The following is a 22476-nucleotide window of genomic DNA, read 5'->3' as shown; positions in this document are numbered from 1 at the left end:
GATACTCCACATCAGGTTGTTGTGAAACAGAGTAGGGGGCATTCTTGCCTTGCCTCCCTGCAAGCTAAATTTCTGGTTTGAGGGGAGGCACAAGGATGCTGGTTCTAAGCATGGAACAGAGTTCCTCTCATGACAAGGCTTCTCAGCCAGGCATGGCTATGGATAAGAGTTTTCCCCTGGAACCTTTTCAAGTGGCATCTTGTCCTCGTTAATTGTTTTCCCAAAGACAGCCAGGCTCCCACTGGAAACAATGCATAAGAGATTGTTCAGTTGGCGCCCAGATGTCTGTCCCAACTTGAGGTTTAAGGATTCCTTGAGCTGAGCAACACACATTTGCAACAAGGTGCAGTTTTTGATTCAGACAGGTAGATTAAAACAGGTTTCCAAAGTTTTGACTCAAAGAACACAATACCAGTATCTTGTGCAGGGGGAAGAATTTATTGGTCACATCCTCAAACACAGCCTTTGTACCATATTCTCATCACTCAAGGGCTTCAAAAGTTAAACAGAAAGAAATTTATATTTTATTAATTCAACCAAATATTTTGGCACCCAAAATGTCAGCACATTCCAACAAGTATATAACCAACAGGCCAAATTCACAAGTATTTCTGTCCATTCCATTGAGGGCAACCCAAACTCACCCAAGTAGACACTGACATACACACACACACACACACACACACACACACACACACACCCATTTCAATACGCCATCTAGATCCTGTTCTTTTGATCCAGCTCCTCATGTTTCTTTCCCAGCCTCTCACATGGAAAGTCAAGTATTAAAAATCTTCCCAACCACCACCCAAACCAATATACTCAAACCAAGCTAAAAAGAAACCACACCACCAGCCCTTCTGAAATGGTCACAACAGGGCATAGAGCCTTATACTGCTTGGGATGAGGATGCCTGAAGGACCATCTCCTCCCCCATGACTCTGCCTGTCCAGGTTAGGTCATCCGGAAAGGCTCTGCTCCATGATATTCTGCCACCATCACGGGTGCCGTTGGTGAGATTGTGGCAGAGAGGCTTGTCTGCTGCAGCAAAGGGGCTGTGGCACTCCCTGCCCTAGGAAATTAGGCGGGCCCTCTCCCCTGATGGCATGTAGACACCAAGTGAAAACTTCCTTGTTCTGATATACTAGGGCCTGAACAACCCCTGAACTTTTATCCTCTGGCTACTGTATGTTGGCTTATCTGCTATTATGTCTTTGATTATTTGTTTTCATTATTTTAGACAGTTGCTTTTAAACTCCATGATGTTAGCTGCCTTATGCATCTCAGGAATGAGCCGGAAAAGTGAGATAAACATCTGTTAAACAAATCAAAGCCCCATCTCCCTGCAAAAGGGATACCCCAGGTCTGGCTAAGAGGTTCCGCAGTGATCCATCAGGCCCAGCCCTCTAGACTTCTGCCGGCCAGACTTCTCAGTGCAGATCAGCCTTGTAGCTAAATACCTGGAAAGTCCACCACTTTATGGTGGTGAATCTGACAATACTCTCTGAAGTACAACAGTTGCCAGCTGGCCCTGGTATACCAGCAGAGGGGCTGGCAAGAATGTTCATTCGTTACAAGCTTGTCTGCTGTGGGAATTGCCCTTGAACTGCACAGGCAGAGGCCTGTCCTTCAACATCTGCATTAAGAGACAACTCTGCTTGCAGCTTCCCAGACCAAAGAGCAGACATGAGAACAATCGAGGATTGCAAAGGCTGCAATTCTTACACCAACTCAGGAAGATGTTCGTCACCTCGGCTGAGTAGACATGCTCAGTACTGCGCTGAAAGAGAGGCTTCACATTTTCATTCAATCCCCAGAAGCCTCGGGGACCTTGAACTCTGCGAGTTAACTGAAAATATAGCCACGTGCCCAGAACCCAGTAGCACTAGTTTGGGCTTTGGTTTCTTTAATGCTCCAGTGGTCTGAAAGCAAGAAGGATGCTGGGAATGATCCATTCTGAAGAACCTTGTTTGAAACTTCTAAAGGCACTTTTAGAATTTTCAGCTCAGTTCACATCAGTCTCTTTAGAGTGCATGCAATGAATGCATTCTCTCTTAGTAGGTTTCGGCGTTCACAAGAATGACTGTTGGAAGATACAGCTTTTGGATGACAACTGATGGGTTCAAACAGCAATTCTCAAACCTTAGAGCAACATGACGTGGTAGTTCCGGGCAATGTGAGATGTTTCAGCTTGATTCTCAGTGTTTCCTGGAGAACGGGGATGTGTCACCCTAATGACGCATTTAATATTAATAACAGAACCATGTGTCATCCTATTCCTCTCCTGCGTATTTTTACTATACTGAACTCATATCATACACGGCTTAAAATTATTAAAACGAAAGGAGTTTAGTTTTCGAAGCAAACTTAATCTGTATTCTAAGGAAGCTAGATCAGCATCTCTAGCATTAATGGATTGATCAAGGATTTAAATCTAGATCACCCAAGTGCAGAGTGAGATGCAAACAGCAACTTCAGCAACGATATTGTTGGGACACATTCATGATCTTGACTTTTCATTTTGTCTCCACCAGCACAGTTTGGATGGTCCATTAGTTTTGGCTGTAACACTTGCTTTTAATACTCCTGGGAACAGAAGCCAGGGTCCAAAGAACTGTGAAGCTAGTCCCACGAGTCCAAGCATTGCTTCAGATTTGGTTTTCCTTGAGCAGCAGCCAGCCATGCTGCATGGCACAGAGCACAGTTTCAAAAGCTGTTTTGCGGGTGGGAATCTGTTATTCAACATGGGGCAAGTCAGCAACTCCACTGGTCTAACACAAGTGGCCCTGTGCCAGTCTTTGGAGCCGGGGCAAAGTTTGAAGAGTTAGAATGTTTCACAGTGGGGAACATGAGATGGCGTGTTATGTATGCACACCAGTTTGAGATTGTAGGTTTGTTAGCCAAGACCAAAGAGGTACAGAAACACTGTGGCTCCTTAAAAGAGCTCCTTCAGTCTCCATTCATGATGAACAGAGGCAGGGTGGTCATTTGTTAGGGATGCTGCTGCAGTTTCCTGCACTGAGCAGCGAGTTGGTCTAGAAAGCCTCCAAAGTCCCTTCCAACTCTAAAAATCTAGGAATCCACGAGACTGACCTAGGAATAGCCCCAACCCACTCAATTACAGCTATGACTGTAGATTTACTCAGGGTCGGGATGGGGAGCGATCTCACTGGAAAGATGACGACCCTTTATGCATCATGTCTTCGTAACTTCTTCTGCTTCTTTCCCACCTATATCTTCCACCAGACCTTTAAGTCGAGATAAATGGTGCAAAGCCCTACAAAACAAAACAAAACCATATGGCTTCTTGTATGGATTTATAGCAGAGATAATGCCAGACAGTGTGGAGTTCTTATTATGAGAAGTCAGTCAGGGTGGAGGGAAGTGTCTGTGTGCAAAGTTGTGGTACGCTTGGAGAATGTCAGAACACAGCAGATCTGCATGTAATACACCTGTCTGAACCAGGCTTGGGCCATTCACTGACTCCCCTTCTTAAGACCATGAAAGAAGCCCTGGTGGATCAGTCCAAAAGGTCAGTCTAGCCCAGCCTAGAAACCTACATGTGAGGACATACCTCAGTTGAGGGTCTAGACCGCCACCCCCCCCCCCAAACAAACAAACAACTTTTATTTTTCCCCAGGCTGGGGAAATTTAAGACCATAGGAACCTGAAGACCACATCCACAAATCACCTGCCTTTCTGCCATTATGGGCACAGTTTGTCCCATAATTTGTCCGCCTGCCCCACTGCACATAAGGATGCGATCACTCCATGAGCGTGCCATGTCCTCCTCCTCTCCTCCTGGTGCACCAAGCTGTCATTCCTTTATCACATGGGGAGGGAAGGAGGGTTCATCTGAGCTGCCACTCTGCATGCACTAGAAACTCTACTTCAATGTAGGGAATGTAGGCAGAGATTTGGTTCCTCCATGAACAGGGAATGATCTGATGGCACAGGAGGAGGGGATGAGGGTGGATATGCACATTCTCAGTGAATATCTGTACTTCTCATGCAAGGCGAGTCATCCAACCCAGGTATCATCCATGAGAAGTTATATACAAACCAATCAAGATGTTACAAACAAGCAATTAGCTGGGTCAATTTATGAAAAGGGGCAGAAAATCGTTAAGGCAAGTGGTAGATTGAAAGAGGACAAGCCTTGGCTCACCCTGCAGCTGCAGCTACGTGCAAGAAGTAATGAATGAATCAGGGTGACCACATCACCCCCACCCCCCTTCTCAAGAAGGCTCTTTTCCTCATGAAGGGAGCAGAACGGAAAGGGAAAGCCATGCTGAGTAAAATGGGGGCTCCCGTGCATCAGGTGTCGGCATGAAGGCTCCCACTCAAACATTACTTCTCTTTCCACAACTGAGGCAACGGGTATGGTTTCTGGGGGACATTTAAATGTACCAAGTGGCCCTTAGTCCCCTTGAACTATTCCAGCGAAACTGTTTGGAGGTTCTCAGCCTCAGGGCAAGAGTAGGCTTACCTCTGAAGGGATTTTGTTACAGGGATCATATCGTGATCACAAAGCCTAAATTCAACATCTTCATCTGAAATCTGGGAAAGAAGCAAGATTTGTTCAATAGCACAGATCAAGGGCACCTTTCATTTTTGAATGTTCGACTCTCTTTCAGAAGCCACGGCAGGGGGGATTAAAGGTTGTTTTAAAACTCCCTGTGCATTAGCTAATAGGCATGGCTCTGTTTTACTGGAATATACATGTACATGCTTATGTTTATCCTCACAAGAAGCCTGTGAAGAAGGTTAGGCTGAGAAATGAGTTTCATGGCTGAATGGGGATTTGAGCTTGGGTCGTCCCAGTCCTAGTCCAACACTCTAACCACTGCTCCATGCTGGCTCACAAATGAAGACCATCGGTCCATTTAGCCCAGTATTTCCTAGTCACTTGTGTGAGGCAAGTAACTCTTTCTTCTGGGCAAGTAGCTTTGTGAGTCACGGCTCTAACTACCTTAGAAGAAGCTGCCCAGGAATATACATGTCAGCAGACTGGTCTCCTTTTTTAATCTGCAAGGTTATACTTTCTATAGTGTCTTTAGCATGCTAAGGGCTTTATAGTCCTTGTCAGCTACGAAGGGGGATCAGGTCTTTCCTTACACCTTTCCCTCTCAACTGAAACAAAACCACCTGGCTACATCTCAACATTCAGCAGTCACTTTTTCAATGAGCTTTTTCAAGCAGGGGGGAAAGAGCATACAGAAATATTAAGCACCATGGGGTGTGTGTGTGTGTCTCGTTCACAACAGAACTGCTTACTTTGTAAAAGTCTTCATCGTGTCCAGCCGTTTTGTTCTGGCTAAAGCTTTGCTGAACTGCTTGAAGATTAAACAGCATTAGCTTCAAAGCTTCCACAGGCCCATGATGATTCCCTCCAGAAAAAGTACTCTCCTGCAATTCAAGACAGACATGGAAATCAAAGACCCCTGAGCTTAATGCATCTGCTGAAAAGGTTTTCCTCACCAGCCAAATGTGAGAATTGTGACTTTTAGGGGCATTAGCCAACTTTGGCTCTCCTTTTATAAACAAGGAGGATTTCTTCGTTCTTTGGGGAAAGTACTTGGAGGGCTTCTTCCAGTTTTACCCCTCAAGCTCCATGTGGGAAAAGACATCCAATTGACAGCTGCACTAAAACAATTAAATATGCCTAACTCAGAAGTTTCTAAGGATTCCACCCAATATTTGTTATTTAAACTTAAGACGGTTGGATATAACAACAGAAAAACAACATTTTTCTTATCCTTTTAGACAATTCTTTTCAAACTATCTTCCTTCCATTTATCCTTTGTACATCACCTTGTCTGCTAAGAAGCTTCTGCTGATTACAAAGAATTGTGGGGCATGTTCTGGAGCCCATTGTCTATCCACATGGAGAAATGGTTTCAAACTTATTGGGCTTCATCGTCTCCTCCACAAATTGACACTATTCCCCCTGGACATATTTTACATTCCCCAGTTGGCAGAGGAAGGTGAGCTGTTGATCAGGGAACTTTTCCAACCCCAGCACAGCATCCCTCCAGTGGCCATCACTGGTGTTTACCTTATGTTTCTTTTTAGATTGTGGGACCTTTGGGGTCAGGGCACCATCTTATTTATGTTTGTTTTTTCTATGTAAACCGCTTGAAGAACTTTGGTTGAAGAGCGGTATATAAATATCTGTAGTAGTAGTAATAGTAGTTTTTCACACTACTGATCTGCTTGTGGAGCAACTCCCCAAGAAGCTTCTGAGGAACCAGGGGATTCCCCAAAACACAGTCTGGAAACTGTGGTTTGCATTCTGCACAGCACAACACAGGCAGTTCAGTTCTGTCTACAGTACTGCAGAACAGGGCTGTTCCACCGAGACTTAAAATAGCGTAACAGTAGTTGCACAACACAACATCCATTGGAAATAGTGGATGTTGCGTTGCACAACTGCACTTGCACTATTCTAAACTGCAGTGGAACAGCCCTGTTCCTCAACAATGCAAGTGGTGTTTTAGACACATGCAGAGGTGCAGGCGATACTGAATCGCCCGCGTTATGCTGCACAGAATGCAAGCCAATGGCTCCTGCAAATACAGGATTTGCACACAAGGCTTACTTTTAACTTACCTGACTGCCATTTTTTAAGCAATCTTCCAAAAATTCATTGACTATGCTTGCTTTGGGGGTTTGCAGAGGACTCTCCTCTTCACAAAACACAGGCACTGGAGATTTCCTAAAGACAGACATCTGCAGTTTAATGACTTGCCTGAAATCTCTTTTCAATCTCAAGCCTATTTTGACATAGTCAAATATAAAGCAGGAGGACTTTTTCTTGTGGGGGGTGGGGGAAAAGTTCTTACAGACAGACAGTATAACCACTCTGCCTGTGTTATCAAGAGGCTGAGCACAAATAAACCCATAAGGCCATCTGCCAGAAGAAAGTCCACAAGTATTATGAAGTGAAGTTCAAGTTCTATTATACTTACAGCATTTTCTTTGTAATGCATTGAAGAATAACTTGTAGGTGTGATCTTACCCAAACAACTTTTCTATTGCATATCTTTACACACTACTCCATGAAAATGATTGGTGTACGTGCTGAGTTGTGCTTTTAAGGTTTGGGTTGTATTGTGTCTTTAAGTGGCTTGAAAGTGTATGTCAGCTGAGTCTGTGGGCAAAAAGGAGATCTGAATGTGGTTCATACGAACAGGTCAAGATTCCAGGGCCTATATGCAAAGGAGAGCTTAGATTTACATCCCCTCGTAAAATCATTGAGAGGAGCAGTTGTTATACCTCTTACCTCGCTTCTGTGATTGAGAAGGAGGGAAATACCCTGTCATCTACATTTGATAATTATGAGTTCAGGTGGTTTTGTACTGCTGTTGTGTTGGAACTGCTGTTAATAAAGTTCTTCGCCTTGATTATGCCTTGTTGTGGATATAGCAGTATACCTCACTACTGCATGTACAGCCTACATTTCTCCACTTACCCCTCACCAACTCTTGACAATTCTGACCACAATTAACTCTCAGATGGCACATAAGCCACACACATAGCTATCCATCCCCTTCAAATGTGTGGTCTACAGTGTTCCTGGGTGCAGGGCACGCCAACGGCAAACTCTGTTGATCTCCTGCCGTGACATCACCGTGCTATCAGCATGTGGACAGTCTAAGTCAGAACACGATCACGGGCAGCATATGCAGCCAGGAAGTGGGTACGAGGGCAGCAGCACTGCACCTGCAAGTAATCAGATTCCTGCTGCAACCAAGTGCAATTCTTCTCAAAACTAGAGACAACGTATCGTAGAAAAATGTCTCTATAGTCTGTTCATATTCTGCAGGGTTGCAAGACTGTTGCAAAAACTAAGATAGTTCATAGTGCAATCCTACGACCAGTAACTCAAAAGGAAAGCCCACTGTCTTCTATGGGGCTTACTGCTCAGTGTGGTTAGGATGGCAGCTATAATCCTGCAACACTGTATCAGAGTGCTAGTACTAAACAAGCTACATTTATTGGCTCAATAAACAGTTTTAACTTTGTTTTTAATCTGTGTTGTTTTAAAGTAAATTGCCCAGAGACATGAGTTTTGGGTGGTATACAAATATGCTAAATAAATAAATAAAGTTTTAAAAGGTTCTATGGATGTCTTGTTTACTTACAACCCAAACGGAACATTATCCCATGATCTTTCTGCTTCTAGTACATCCACTGTACAAGGGCTCCCATTGTTTTTCAGGATATCAGTTAATTCCTCAGCAGAAGATTCCAGAATTCTCCCTGCCTTCTGAAGTAGCAACTCATCTTCACCATCTAAAATAATGGATTGTATATTTAACAATTAAATGCAAGACACCTTTAATTCATATTGACATGTATTGCATATTATTTGAAATTAAAAATCAAATTCAGATACATATATCTAAAGTTGTAATCTTCATATTTAAACTTGGGAAATACAGATCAAAAAGTTTGTTGTGGCACATGAACAACATATTGTGGCACATGTTTTTATGGACTAGAGCTCACTTCATCTGATGCAAACAAGTGTTTGGGTGGATACATAAACACACATAGTTATGGGGGGGATGCTAAACAGTGGTGTCAACAATGAACACTTACAACAACAAAATCGCTGATTACTGCTCTTGTGAATGGTCACTGTTCTTACCTTGTAGACATTTGTGCTTTGCACAGAAATAAATGTTGGAGTCCTTCATATCTAATGTTCTTCGATAACATTGTTTACAATGTTTTCCCCTTTGTACATGGTGTGTGTGTGTGTCTATTTGCCAACTGATAACATTTTTTACAACTGATGAAATGGGATCTGGTCTTAAAAAGCATGATTTACCAATCTGATTATTTGGTTTAATTTACTAATCTGAAAGAAATGTTTTGTTACTGTTTTAGTTGTGTCTAAGTTGCCTTGAGTGTTTTTATAGTAGAAAGGTAGGATAGGAGTTCTTAAATAAACACACAAAAAGGTATAAAGCAGCCCATAAAAAATAAACGTAGTGTTATACATGCACTGGCATTTTTCACCAACCACAACTGCAATCCACAAATTCACTTAACACCAAGCTTTCCAATTATGGCCTGGCACTAACTATGCTTAGAGAAAACATGGGTGCCAGTGCAATGCTATCCAAACTTAACTCCAAGAATGAAATGGAGGAGAGAATATGTGCACAAATGGAGAGGTGGTAAAGGGAAGCTTGCCGGCTGTTCTCAACACCTAACCATAGTTAGGCAACTGGGCAGCGTTATGTATACCCCAGACCAGGGGGACCTAATGGAAGCAGAAAGAAAACATAGAGAAAGCATTGGGAATGTAGTATGATTTCATATTTCAGACATTCAATGACAACCCAATGAAAAGCCTCCACGAATTTACCTCTAAATAGATGCTTGTGCTCTGCCAATTCCTTAGGTGCAAAGTACACACTTGGGATATCATACTGGCCGTTCCTTTGATCATCATGCTCATTTCGTAAATCCAACAAGCCATTATGTCCAGAACGTTCAGAGTTGTTTGGGCAGTCCTCATTTTGATTCCTTATCAGCTTCTGACTACCTTGCAAAGAAGCAGGATCACTCTGGGTAGAACTCTCAGGAGCCGAATCTGACAAAAGGCTGTGACTCTTCAGCCAGATGGGATACTTGAAGTCAGGAATGCTGCTTATCCCCGAAATACTCAAGTCAGATTTCTGGCTTGTAAGCCACCTCGGATAGTTCTTATGAGAAGTAGAAGCCAAGTCCTTTTGTTCAACTAGATGGTCCTTCAGGGAGAGGGCAGAAGCTTCCGAATCATATTTGTGAAATTTGTGTTTTCTATGCACCTTTCTGCTAGAGTCCTTGTACAAAGAGGAAGCAGGGTTTTCAAGAAAATTCATTTCTCCTTGGTTGCCAAAGGATGAAGTCCGGTGGTGATCAAAGTAAACAGATGCTGCCAGTGACTTAAGGTTGCTACTCTGAGGAACTGGCCTTGAGGCAGCAGAGTGGGTAAAAGATGCAGAACCATCTGCGGGAAATGCTAGAAGATCGTCTGTAGTGAGACTGAGCATATCTGGGTCCCAAGCCACCTTTCTTCTTAACCGAGGACCAACAGAACCTAGTACTGCATGCAACTTAAAGTTCTCTGAATCTGGAAAACAAGGAACGGTTTTGTATAATTTCGTGGAAAACACATGTCCAACCCCATGTATTTTAAAAGTTTTAGCATGGCCTCACCTTTCTGGCAGCAGGCATATATGATGCTTTACAGTTCCATTATTTGAGCCAAAATATATAAACTCAGTCTTGTTTGTTTTATTTAGGGGACTTTTATATCACCTTTAAAATAATAATTTTTAAATATCCCAAGGTATACAACTATACCTTGGTATACAAATAAACCAATTTTTAAACCAATCCACTCCCCTGCCCCACATCCAATGTTATTCACAACACATCATTGCAATGAAAATTTAACATGAGTATGTGAAAAGGCTATAAGGATTACCGCAGCTCACTGGCTCACATGCCAAGCGACGGTGAGAAGTCATAAAGTTATTACTTGGGTTATTTTTGTCATGTTGGCTTTCTATGTAGAAACTTACCACTTGTCTCATATTGGAAACTATGAAAGCACCAAAACCCAAGGAATTAGGCCAACATTAAGAACAGCCCTGCTGGATCAGACCCAAGGCCTATTTAGTCTATTTATTATTTTATTTGTTCTATTTAGACTGAAACAGTCTAGCATCCTGTTTCAATCAGTGGCCCACCAAAAGCCTCTGAGAAGCCCACAAGGGATGCCTTCTCTCATCTTACAGTTTGTATCCTGGCTTAAATACCTAGCTGGTACAAAAAGAAATGTGCATTAGTTAGGGCACTCTTAGTACTGACCCAACAAAGTTGATGTTTTTTAACCTGACAAACATTATTCAAAGGTGGGGGAAACATGCACATACCGTATCTGTGCTTGAAACCATCCCTTGAGGACCTGAAGTCTTTAGGAGTATTCTGGGCAACGCAGATTTCTCCAGGTCTTCTCTCTGGAGACAGACGACTGAGATCAAAGTCTTCAATGTAGGCCTCCAGAGCTTGAGAGGCAGACCTATACAGCTTGTCCTTGTACTGGATTGAACTGTGTGAACTCAAGGAACTGCTACTACTGTTAAGACTACAATTTGCTAGAAGAGAAGAGACAGTTGATTCCGGAGAGTAAACGCTGCCTTTTTTAATCAAGCAAGCCATAACTGTTCAACAAATGGACTTCTGGTATTGCCATATGTGTTTTTGAAAGCTGTCAATAAGAGAGAAAGCAACAAGGATGAGTCAGCTGCCCTGAGACATATTAAATACAAAATTTTGTCAATTTACTATGCATTTCATATTTTCCTAGCAGAATTTTGTTCCCCATTTTGACTGCTGTACATAGAAGTTAACTTTCACCCTGATGATATTTTTAAAACATGCTTATAACCTGGGTTTTAAATCACTGACAATAATTACTAATACAAGTCTGAATTAAACTGTGTTAATAGTAAGAAGTATGGTAAACACAACAAAATTGGAAAAATCATAGACTTTCAAATTGTAAGACGAGATAGACATGCAAGACCAAACTCTCCAAACCTAGATAAACACAAATACTTGTGGTAGTGATAGAAGGTGGGGCCATAACTCAGTAGCAGTGCACATGTTTTGTGTGCACCAGATTCAACTCTAAGTCATTAACTAAAAAACAATTATTATTGATTACAAGGATTTTGAGAGAAAGGACTCCCAAATGCACCACAATAGTAGTAATCTAAAAACAAATGAAGAGCTCACACATAAAAAACCGAACAGGTTAGCCACTTAGAGCCCTCTGCCTGACAGTGGAGGCCAGTGGGAGCTTCTCTTTGCTTCTATTGTTCCTGGGTTACTAGCAGCTGGAGTCAACGTAAAAAAAACTTTTTTAAAGGCTTCTGTCTAAGTTATTAAGAGAACTTCTACACCATCTAAAATTAACCTCCAGCTTTAGCTGGGCAAAGAAGCAGCTTTAACAGTGGTGGCTCTCTCTTTTAAAAGCCACCTTTTAAAGTGATTGCTGGTTCCTTTCTGGATTTTTTAAAAGACTCTGAGCACTTTTCGGCAGGCAACCATTTTCTTATACATTTATAAATGGCTTTCAGAACTCCTATGTTGAAAGGCAGTATATAAATATTTGAAGAAAAAAGAAGACAAAGACGATGACGTTTCTTTTTATCTTACAGGGCCCATGCGCTGTAATCAGTGACAAAGCCAAGTAACTGCAAGATTGTATACTGTATTTGCAAAAATGGGGCACCAGCCATAATCAGTTATTTGTCTCATTACCCTGAGTGCATCCTGAAATCAGAAGCTGGCACCTCACGAGGCTAATGTTATTAAGTCTGCACAACTCCTCCTGCACTTCAAAACTAATATCCTATGCTGCTTGGTGGGTGGGTGTTTACTTTAGTATGCAACCTGACAAAGAGTTCTAAAAAACTTAAACGCTTGCTGCTCAGAACAGATGTGTCAATTTCTTTGGTTCTGATAATATATTACCAGACTAAAACCTTTTTTCTCATGGATCAACATAAGCTGCCTTTCTGTCCTCTGGACTTGGAGGTTTTTCACAACCAGCTTTTAGTCCAGAATGGAGATGCGTGTTCACATATATGCCAGATTTACCCTGCAGTCCCTGTGAGCTATCGGAGAACACTTCACATACGTTTTGGGTTTTTCATTGCATGTTAGAGTGTAGTGTAGGTGAGGGCATGCCCTCTCTCCTTAGGGTTGCCATATTCTGGCTTTCCAAATCTGGGTGCATTATATTTGAATATTATGTAAATTGGCTTCAAAATAATTTTTGAGCAGAATAGTGACTGCACATTTTGCTCCATATCTCTGCTTCTACCAGGGCTAGAACCTAGCTTTTAAAACAACAACAACAACAAAAAAAAAAAACACATGAAAGCTGAAATCTGGCAAATCTGGGCTAAACAATCTGGGTGAGATGCTTAAAATCCGGGTGAAACTTGGAATTCCAGGGGGCATGGCAACACTATCTCTCCTGCTGTTACTCCCCTGCAGCTGGTATTCAGAGGAATCCTGCCTCTGAGGCTAGAGGTGGCTTATGGCCCTCAAACTTGTAGCCATTGATAGACCTCTCCCTCTATTACGTTATCCACACCCCTCTAAAAGCCATACAGGGTTAAAAAAAATCCATTTTCTGAATTTGTTTTTTGGGGCAATTTTGAACTCAAAATAAAGTGTGCTATGTGAAAACTCTCTTGGTGTAGCATAGTGGCTGACTGAGGGCTACAAAACAGGAAGTGCTTGGTTTAGGCTCACCTCTCAGTAGGCCTTCACAGGTGCGGAGCTTGACTGCCTGCGGCCTGCTCACCCCACATCTGATGTCAGACGCAGAGGGCATGGTCTGGCTCCCGAATGGAGCCACATGGCTCCATTCGGGAGTTGGAGTCCGGCCGTCGCTGCGTTTGCAGCGCCAGCCATTTAACTCCCAAAGGGGCAGTGCAGCCCCTTTGGGAGCTAGACTTGGGCTGGTGCTGCGTTCACAGCACAGCCAGCTCTTCCCCACCTTAAAGGCACGGAAGAGACGCTCCTGGCCGCACCACAAACGCAGCGGCCATTTAACTCCCGAACAGGGGCCACATGGCCCCCGCTCAGGAGCTAAACCAGCACCCCTGCATCGGACGTCAGACATGGGAGGTGTGTCGGGGCTGTGAGGCATGGCTTCTGATCGGGCACGGCCCAGGTTCTTTGGACCCATTCGCCTAATGGTGGCTCTGCCCCTGGGCCTTCAGTTAAGTTGCTCTCTGTCAGCCTCAGTTTCCCATCTGAACTATGGGGATAATATTATGCACCTAATTTATAGCGCTATTGTTCCAAGAACTGCAACAAGATACTCTAAGCAAAGCCCTCTTAACTCTCTAAAGCCCTACAGAAATGCTAAGTATTATCACAACTATACTAAATGCATGTGGGCTTTAGTCCATGAAAGCTTTTCCTCAGTAAATCTGTTATTCTTTAAGTTTTCAGAATTCTTTGTTGTTTTGTTGAACCCCTGCTAACTGAGCAAATAGATGTCTTTTTAAAGTGGTGATTCTCTTTATTTAGCAGGGAGAGAGCAACTGATCCTATCCAACCCCAGCACAGCATCCCTCCAGTGGCTGTTGCCAAGCTTATTTCTTACTAGATTATGAGCCCTTTGAGGACAGGGAACCATCTTATTTATGTATTATTTATTTTTCTATGTAAACCACTTTGAGAACTTTGGTTGACGGGCAGTATATAAATATCCTGTAGTAGCAGTAGTTTTCATAAACCAAAAGTAGCCCAATTTTTCTATAAGCCACAGGTAACTTATTTATTAGGCCAACTACACTGTCACACAATTTAAGTCAGTTTTAGTAAAAGTATTACCCTATTTTGCCTTTTGATTTTTTTCTTAATTGAGGGACAAGAAACTGGTTTCCTTTTCCTTCAGAAATCTCCTTTAACCTACTAACACTTGAACAGAAGCAGGTCAAATACTGTAAGTCACAGAAGGAAAAAAGCACAGGAGATAAAGAGGCATGTGTGAATCCACCACCTGGCACTCCCACTACGATGGATATTTATATACCACAATGGCGCAGCAGGAAAATGACTTGATTAGCACACCAGAAGTTGCCATTTTGAATCCCCGCTGGTATGTTTCCCAGGCTATGGGAAACTCCTATATCAGGCAGCAGCAATATAGGAAGATGCTGAGAGGCATCATCTCATACTGCACGGTTGATGGCCATGATAAACCCTCCCTGTGTTCTACCAAAGACAACCACAGGGCTCTGTGGTCGCCAGGATTCGACACCGATGCGACAACACATTTTACTTTCAACAAATGTTCTCAAAGCAGTTTGCACAGAAAATAATCATAATAACGAAGAAGAAATAAGATGGCCCTCTGTCTCCAAAGGGCTCACAGTCCAAAAAGAAACACGAGGCAGACCCCAGCAATAGCCACTGGTGGGGGGATACTGTGCTGGGGCTGCTGAGCAGGGCTAGTAACTGGCTCCCCCCTGCTTAATATAAGACAATCACTACTTGAAAAGGCGCCCCTTGGCTCCGTTAGCAGGGGACTGCTGCTCAGCCAGGAGGCGTCACACGACACAATACGCTTGTTGCTGTGTCACCCCTATTACAGGAGCAGTCAACCTGAGGCTGCCCAGCTGTTATTGGACTACAGTTCCCATCACCCCCTGCGGCTAGGAGTGATGGGAGTTGCGGCCTAACAACAGCTGGACAGTCTCAGTTTGGCCCCACCCCACCGCTTCTCCCCGGGGGTCGCCGGGGGGCCCCCTTGCCCCCCACCTACCTCAGTCGCCGCCGCCGCCGCCGCCGCCTCCCGCCCTCTCGTTTGAAAGACAAACGACGCCACCCCCTTCCAAATGGCGCCGGCGGGCCTCAAATGCGCATGCTCCTCTTTTCCGCAAGCTCACGTACTACTCGGCTAAGACTCGGGAGCAGCGATCCTGGGACCACAACTCCCGAGATGCCCCGCGGTCAAACGCATCACAATGCTTTTGGGCCACACTGCCCCCAACTGCTGGGAGACGGGAGTTTCAGCTGTGGGGAGGAGGAGGAGGAGGCAGGGAGACGGTGAGGGGCGGGGCTGGGCGGCGGCGGCGGGCGGCGGCGGGGATGCTACGAAGGAGAAGCAAAAGCAAAGCGAGAGTGCACTTTGCTTCCGAGGTGAGGAAGTGCCGGCTTCGGTTCTTTTGCAGCGCCTGCACTCACCCCCCACCCCCATGTGATTCTCCTCCTACTGGTCCGTAAGGGGGAAGTGATGGTAGCTCTTCCCATCAGGAGAATCTGCCTCCGGGCAGCCTGTTGATGTCCTGCATGAAAAAAACCTTCACCTTTCGGGTGGGATGTTTACAAAATATTAATATATTGAAGCCTAAGCCCTGGAATCACAATACAATCTCAGGGCTGCATCTTTCATATTTATTATAGATAGATAGATAGATCTGATAGATATTTGCAGCCATGAGATCGTGTTGTAATTATAGGGCGTAGGCTGCAATCCTTTCTGTGTGCTTCCTCGGGACTAAGTCTCATTGAAATCCGGGACTTAATGTTGAGGAAACATGCATAGACCTTTTGGGTTATAATACTCCAGCTATCAGAGAATCCCTGGTTTAGGCTTCCCTAGAGACCATGACTTTTTGACCTAGAAAATCCACCTCCCAGACACTCTGACAGATATGATCACACTGTTGTATGAAGAAAACTCAGGTCCCAATGCATTTTGAGGTGGCACACCTCTTCTTTGGGGGACTACCAACTAAAATACACCCATCAGAACAATAAGAAATACATGTAGAGTCAAAGACTGTAAAATGCTGAATAGACCATAAATGCAACTGTATAAGACAACCAGGGAATGGAAATAAGATAAACACATGGACAATGAAGGCTGTGGTAAATAACCTTTTACAAAGAAAGTACAAAACTCAAACATGTAGTAGTGGTGGAAGAAAAATAGCATTGTGCAAGCCTGGAGGCACCCTTCAGATTACAGGAACTGGATCCCAGCTCTTCAAGTGCAGTTCTTCCCAGTTGTATTCTGTGGAAGCAGCTTGAATTACAACCTGGGATTTAAAGAAGTCTGCACCTCAAAAGAGCCCTTGGGCTCTCACATTGTATGTCCAGGCCATCGTGAGATTGTCCTTGATGGGATGTTTCTTACATGCAGAAAGTTCCCTGCCTGGCATCTCCAAGATAGGGCTGAGCAAGTCTCCTGTCTGCAACCTTGGGCTTCTCCCCATAAGTGAATAGAAATCATTTGTTTACATGGAGAAAGTAAAAGGGCACACTCCTGAACATCATTTGAACATAGGAAGCTTATACTCTTATACTGAGTCAGATCCTTGGTTAATCTAGCTCAGTATCAGTGTTCCCTCTAACAGGGATTCCCAGATGGTGTTGACTACAACTCCCAGAATCCCCAGCTGCAATGACTTTTGCTTGGGGATTATGGGAGTTGTAGTCAACAACATCTGGGAATCCCTGTTAGAGGGAACACTGCACAGTACTGTCAAGTCTAGGACTGCACAACTTCAGCCCACCAGCTGTTGTTATTGTTATTATTATTATTATTATTATTAAAACTTTTATACCGCCCTTCCAAAAGGCTCAGGGCGGTTTACATTAAAACACCTTAAAATCAGTTAATAATTAAAATAAAAATTATAAAACATAACAATGATTAATAATTAAAAACATCATAAAACTACAATTAAACAATCAAAACAATTTAAAAACAAATTTTAAAAAGCTGAGAAAGCCTGGCTGAAGAGATGTGTTTTCAGGTGTTTTCTGAAAATTGCCAGAGATGGGGAGGATCGTATCTCAGCAGGGAGCGCATTCCACAATCTTGGGGCAGCAGCCGAAAAGGCCCGTCTCTGTGTAGCCACCAAACGAGTTGGTGGCAACTGGAGACGGACCTCCTCAAGTGACCTCAGCGGCCAGTGGGGCTCATAGTGAAGAAGACGCTCTCTTAGATACCCGGGGCCTAAGCCGTTTAGGGCTTTATAAGTTATAACTAGCACTTTGTATTTTGCCCGGAAACCTACTGGCAGCCAGTGTAACTCCATCAACAAAGGAGTAATGTGGTCTCTCCGAGATGACCCAGAGACCAACCTGGCTGCCGCATTCTGGACCAACTGAAGTTTCTGGACTACGTACAAAGGCAGCCCCACGTAGAGCGCATTACAGAAGTCCAGTCTGGAGGTTACCAACAGATGTACCACTGTTTTGAGGTCACTGATCTTGAGAAACGGGTGCAGCTGGCGTATCAGCCAAAGCTGATAGAAGGCACTCCTGGCCACCGCCTCAACCTGAGAAACCAAGGAGAGACGTTGATCCAGAAGTACTCCCAGACTGTGAACCTGTTCCTTTTGGGGAAGTGTGACCCCGTCTAGAACAGGCAGATCAAAATCATCTCTAGAGTTCCGACCCCGCACAATAAGTACCTCCGTCTTATCTGGATTCAGCTTCAGTTTATTCTCCCTCATCCAGCCCATTACTGCTTCCAGGCAGGCATTTAGGGAGGATATGCCAACTCCTGAAGAAGTTGACATGGAGAAGTAGATCTGGGTGTCATCAGCATACTGGTAACACCCAGCTCCAAATCCCCTGATGATCTCTCCCAGCGGTTTCATGTAGATGTTAAAAAGCATTGGAGAGAGTATGGAGCCCTGAGGAACACCGTACCTAAGCTCAGATTTTGAAGAGCAACAATCTCCAATCGACACCATCTGGAATCTGTCCGAGAGGTAGGAGCGGAACCACTGAAAAACAGTGCCTCCCACCCCCAACCCCCTCAGACGTTCCAGAAGGATACTATGGTCGATAGTATCGAAAGCCGCCGAGAGATCCAAGAGAACCAACAGAGTCACACTTCCTCTGTCCATTGCCAATTGGAGATAATCCATCAGGCCGACCAAGGCAGTCTCCACCCCATAGCCCGCCCGAAAACCAGTTTGAAATGGGTCTAGATAATCAGTTTCCTCCAAGACCGCCTGGAGCTGAGAGGCCACCACCCTCTCAATTACTTTGCCCAGCCATGGGAGATTGGAAACTGGCCTATAATTGCTCAACTCTGAGGGATCTAATGCAGGCTTCTTTAGAAGAGGTCTAATAATTGCCTCCTTAAGACAAGGAGACATCCTGCCCTCCCTCAGAGAAGCATTTATGATTTCTACCAGGCCGCCTACAACAGCCTCCCTGCTAGATAGAACAAGCCATGTTGGACAAGGATCAAGAGGACAAGTGGTAGGCCTCACCGCTCCAAGCAGCTTGTCCACATCCTCAGGAGTCACAAACTGAAACTGATCCAGCCGAATCGTATAAGAGGAGTTGTCGGACACCTCCAGTTCAGACATCAGATTAATTGTGGAGTCTTCATCTAGGTCGGCCCGAATCCGAGAGATTTTGTCTGCGAAAAATTCATTAAACACACCACAGCGGGTAACTGATGCCTCCAAATTCTGGTTCAAGGGAGAGGGAGCAGATACTAGTCCCCTGACAACCCTGAACAACTCCACTGGACGTGAACTCGCAGAGGAAATACGGGCAGAAAAGAACCGCTTCTTTGCCACACGTATCGCCTGAGCATAGATCTTTAAATGTGCTCCATGTCGTAATCTGTCGGATTCGAGTTGAGTTTTTCTCCACTTGCGCTCCAGTCGCCTACCTTGCCGCTTCAGCCCCCGTAGATCTTCCGTATACCAAGGGGCCAATTTTGAAGCAGGTTGGAGGGGACGCTTAGGAGCAATCGTGTCTACTGCCCTGGTGAGCAAGTTGTTCCAGTTTTCAACCAGGGCATCAACAGGATCACCTGCAGAGCCAACATTAAATCCCTCCAAGGCTTCTTGGAATCCTACCGGATCCAGTAACCTCTTCGGGCGGAACATTCTAATAGGCCCCTCGCCCCTGCGGAGGTGGGAAGTGGTTGTAAGTCCAACCTTAACCAGATGGTGGTCTGTCCATGACAACGTGGAGATCATAGGAGTCCCCACCCACGGAGCACCACCCTGATCAGAATAAAAGACCAAATCAAGCGTGCGACCTGCAATATGCGTCGATCGAGAGACCGCTTGGGATAGGCCCATAGTCGTCATGGCCGCTATGAACTCCTGAGCTGCCCTGGACAAATTGGTCCCAAAATGAACATTGAAGTCCCCCAGCACCAAAAGTCTGGGAGACTCAAACACAAGTTCCGCGACCAAGTCCGTGAGCTCAGTAAGGGATTCTGTTGGGCAGCGGGGCGATCGGTACACCAACAGAAGTTCCAATCTATCCCTGGTCCCCAAACTCAAGTACACACATTCGATATGGTCCGATACCCTAACAGGGACCCTGGTAAGGGAGATGTTATCCTTATAGACCACAGCCACTCCACCTCCCCGCCCACGTCCCCTCACCTGCTCCTCTACAGAATATCCTGGCGGGAGAAGCTGGGACCAAACTGGACCACTAGCCTCCCCCAACCAAGTCTCAGTAATACACATCAGGTCGGCCCCTTCATCCATGATCAAATCATGGATGAGTTCTGATTTATTTTGGACCAACCTGGCATTGCAGAGAAGCAAGGTAAGGTTATGTGGGATGTTGGCAGTGCTCCCCGAGATCAAAGAGCTGGCAGGAGCGCCGGAAAGGGGGACAGCTATTAGATTTCTGACCACCCTTCCCCCGGAACAGCCTGCTGACCTGCCAGCGTTTCTTCTTCTATTCCCCACCACCACAGGAATAGCTGCCCCACCTTCAACAAAGGCACTCCCTGGCTCCCCATCTCCAGACAAACCCACACACATTACAACTTCAACCCAACCTCAGCACAACCTAAAACTGATTAAACAGAAGCCTCCCTCTATACAAATGGTTGGACAAAGTGTCCAGCCCTCCCCCGAAGTGGCTCCCCCCAAAGGGGCAACCCCCTTTGGTGTCGCCCCTTCGGTGGCGGGCCCGCCGCCACTGGCAGTCTTCCCATATAGGCTGAGCAGTAAGCTCAGCAGGTGGAACCAGGAAAAAACTGCCCACTCACCCTTACAACCCCAGTCCTGCAAAGCCTCTCCACAAGCAGTCCTGGGGGAGGCAGATGGCAACCAGGGAGGGCAGAAGAGATGAGGCAGGCATCCCAGTCTCACACCCTGGGGGAGATGGAATCCTCTTCTCCTTGCTGTTGGACTATAACTTCCATCATCTCTAATTGTTGCCACGGTGGCTGGGGGTGATGGGAGTTGTAGTCTAACAATAACAGTTGTAGTCCAAGTTGTCCAGCCCTGGTTTATACTGACTGGCAGCAGCTTCTCCAAGATTTCAGACAGGAGTCTTTCCCAGCCCTATCTGGAGTTTCCAGACAGGGCTGAGAGACTCCTGCCTGTAATCTTGGAGAAGACGCTGCTAGGTCTGTGTAGCAGGGGCGTAACTATACAGGTGAAACTCGGAAAATTAGAATATCGTGCAAAAGTCCATTAATTTCAGTAATGCAAATTAAAAGGTGAAACTGATATATGAGACAGATGCATTACATGCAAAGCGAGATAAGTCAAGCCTTAATTTGTTATAATTGTGATGATCATGGCGTACAGCTCATGAAAACCCCAAATCCACAATCTCAGAAAATTAGAATATTACATGGAACCAAGAAGACAAGGATTGAAGAATAGAACAATATTGGACCTCTGACAAGTATAAGCATGCATATGTATTCAGTACTTGGTTTGGGCTCCTTTTGCAGCAATTACTGCCTCAAAGCGGCGTGGCATGGATGCTATCAGCCTGTGGCACTGATGAGGTATTATGGAAGACCAGGATGCTTCATTAGCGGCCTTCAGCAATTCTGCATTGTTTGGTCTCATGTCTCTCATCCTTCTCTTGGCAATGCCCCATAGATTCTCTATGGGGTCAGGTCAGGCGAGTTTGCTGGCCAATCAAGCACAGTACACTGTATACTTTTCAGAGGTCCGATATTGTTCTATTCTACAATCCTTGTCTTCTTGGTTCCATGTAATATTCTAATTTTCTGGGATTGTGGATTTGGGGTTTTCATGAGCTGTACGCCATGATCATCACAATTATAACAAATTAAGGCTTGACTTATCTCGCTTTGCATGTAATGCGTCTGTCTCATATATCAGTTTCACCTTTTAATTTGCATTACTGAAATTAATGGACTTTTGCACGATATTCTAATTTTCCGAGTTTCACCTGTAATAGGGCAAGGGGAGACAGTTGTCTGGGGGCCCACTGCCTTGCGGGGGCCCCAGAGACAAGTCACATGACTGACTCCCTCAGCCACGCACCCGCCTGGGCTTCCTTCAATTGTATTCATCCTCCGAAACTGATGTGAGTGTTAAGACCTGGAGCTACCAGAATAGCATGTCTTTCTCCAGTACCATTAAATGACTTGCATCGTCCACAATTTACAAAACCTTAAAAAAAATAATTTAGAATGATAGATATAAGTTTATTTGGTCATTGATCAGCAAACTTTAGAATGATGTACTTCCTGAGCTGAGCTTCAGTGAGGGGGGGCCCATTTAAAATCTTGTCTCTGGACACACTGCAACCTTGCTTTGCCCCTGCTGTATAGGTAATACTGGGCTACATGGACCAATGGTCTGACTCAGTATATGGCAACTTCCTTTGTTCCTCTGACTAGGACCAAGCTTGTGGTTATGTATAAATGACGAATAGGGAATGCACGGAAAAGGAGAGATTAGAATGTAGGCAGTTTAGACTCTTGAAATTGGAATGGATGATGTATGGACTGGAAGGCCACTTTGTGAAAAACTATTGTATGGGATACAGAGAGATTCTCAGATCTCTTCACTGGAATTCTGAGTACCGTCAGCCTGCTGACTAAGCAATTGCATGATTTTGCTACTTCCCTGGATTTGTGGGGAGTTCCTGAGTAAACAG

General features: G+C 44.7%; 2 protein-coding genes across 6 annotated transcripts in view; one reads left to right on the top strand and one right to left on the bottom strand.

Annotated features, from left to right (window-relative positions):
• Positions 1-417: 417 nt before the first annotated feature.
• On the bottom strand, positions 418-15592 carry C2H18orf54 (chromosome 2 C18orf54 homolog). 5 transcript variants are annotated; one of them, XM_053300354.1, is made up of 9 exons: positions 15362-15592; positions 10941-11275; positions 9383-10132; positions 8148-8298; positions 6613-6718; positions 5278-5409; positions 4490-4560; positions 3692-3823; positions 418-3277 (listed from the first exon to the last, which is right to left on the bottom strand). In XM_053300354.1, the coding sequence occupies exons 2-8, from the start codon at positions 11224-11226 to the stop codon at positions 3706-3708; spliced, it is 1614 nt and encodes a 537-aa protein (XP_053156329.1). In that variant the 5' UTR covers positions 11227-11275; positions 15362-15592; the 3' UTR covers positions 418-3277; positions 3692-3705. The 5 variants fall into 5 exon arrangements, with proteins under 5 accessions (XP_053156329.1, XP_053156330.1, XP_053156332.1 ...); XM_053300355.1 differs by lacking the exon at positions 3692-3823 and having other exon boundaries at positions 15362-15586; XM_053300353.1 differs by lacking the exon at positions 418-3277 and having other exon boundaries at positions 3613-3823; positions 15362-15591.
• Positions 15406-22476, top strand: part of STARD6 (StAR related lipid transfer domain containing 6) — a 20112-nt gene continuing 13041 nt past the window's right edge. Inside the window, exon 1 of the mRNA XM_053300358.1 lies at positions 15406-15738. Within this exon, the coding sequence (XP_053156333.1) occupies positions 15688-15738 (51 nt within the window). The 5' untranslated portion in view covers positions 15406-15687. The remainder of the gene's footprint in view (positions 15739-22476) is intronic.

Source organism: Hemicordylus capensis, chromosome 2 (genome assembly GCF_027244095.1).
Source record: "Hemicordylus capensis ecotype Gifberg chromosome 2, rHemCap1.1.pri, whole genome shotgun sequence".
Lineage (NCBI taxonomy): Eukaryota > Metazoa > Chordata > Lepidosauria > Squamata > Cordylidae > Hemicordylus > Hemicordylus capensis.
Note: the sequence above shows the minus strand (reverse complement) of the source record. Positions and strands in the feature narration are given on the sequence as shown.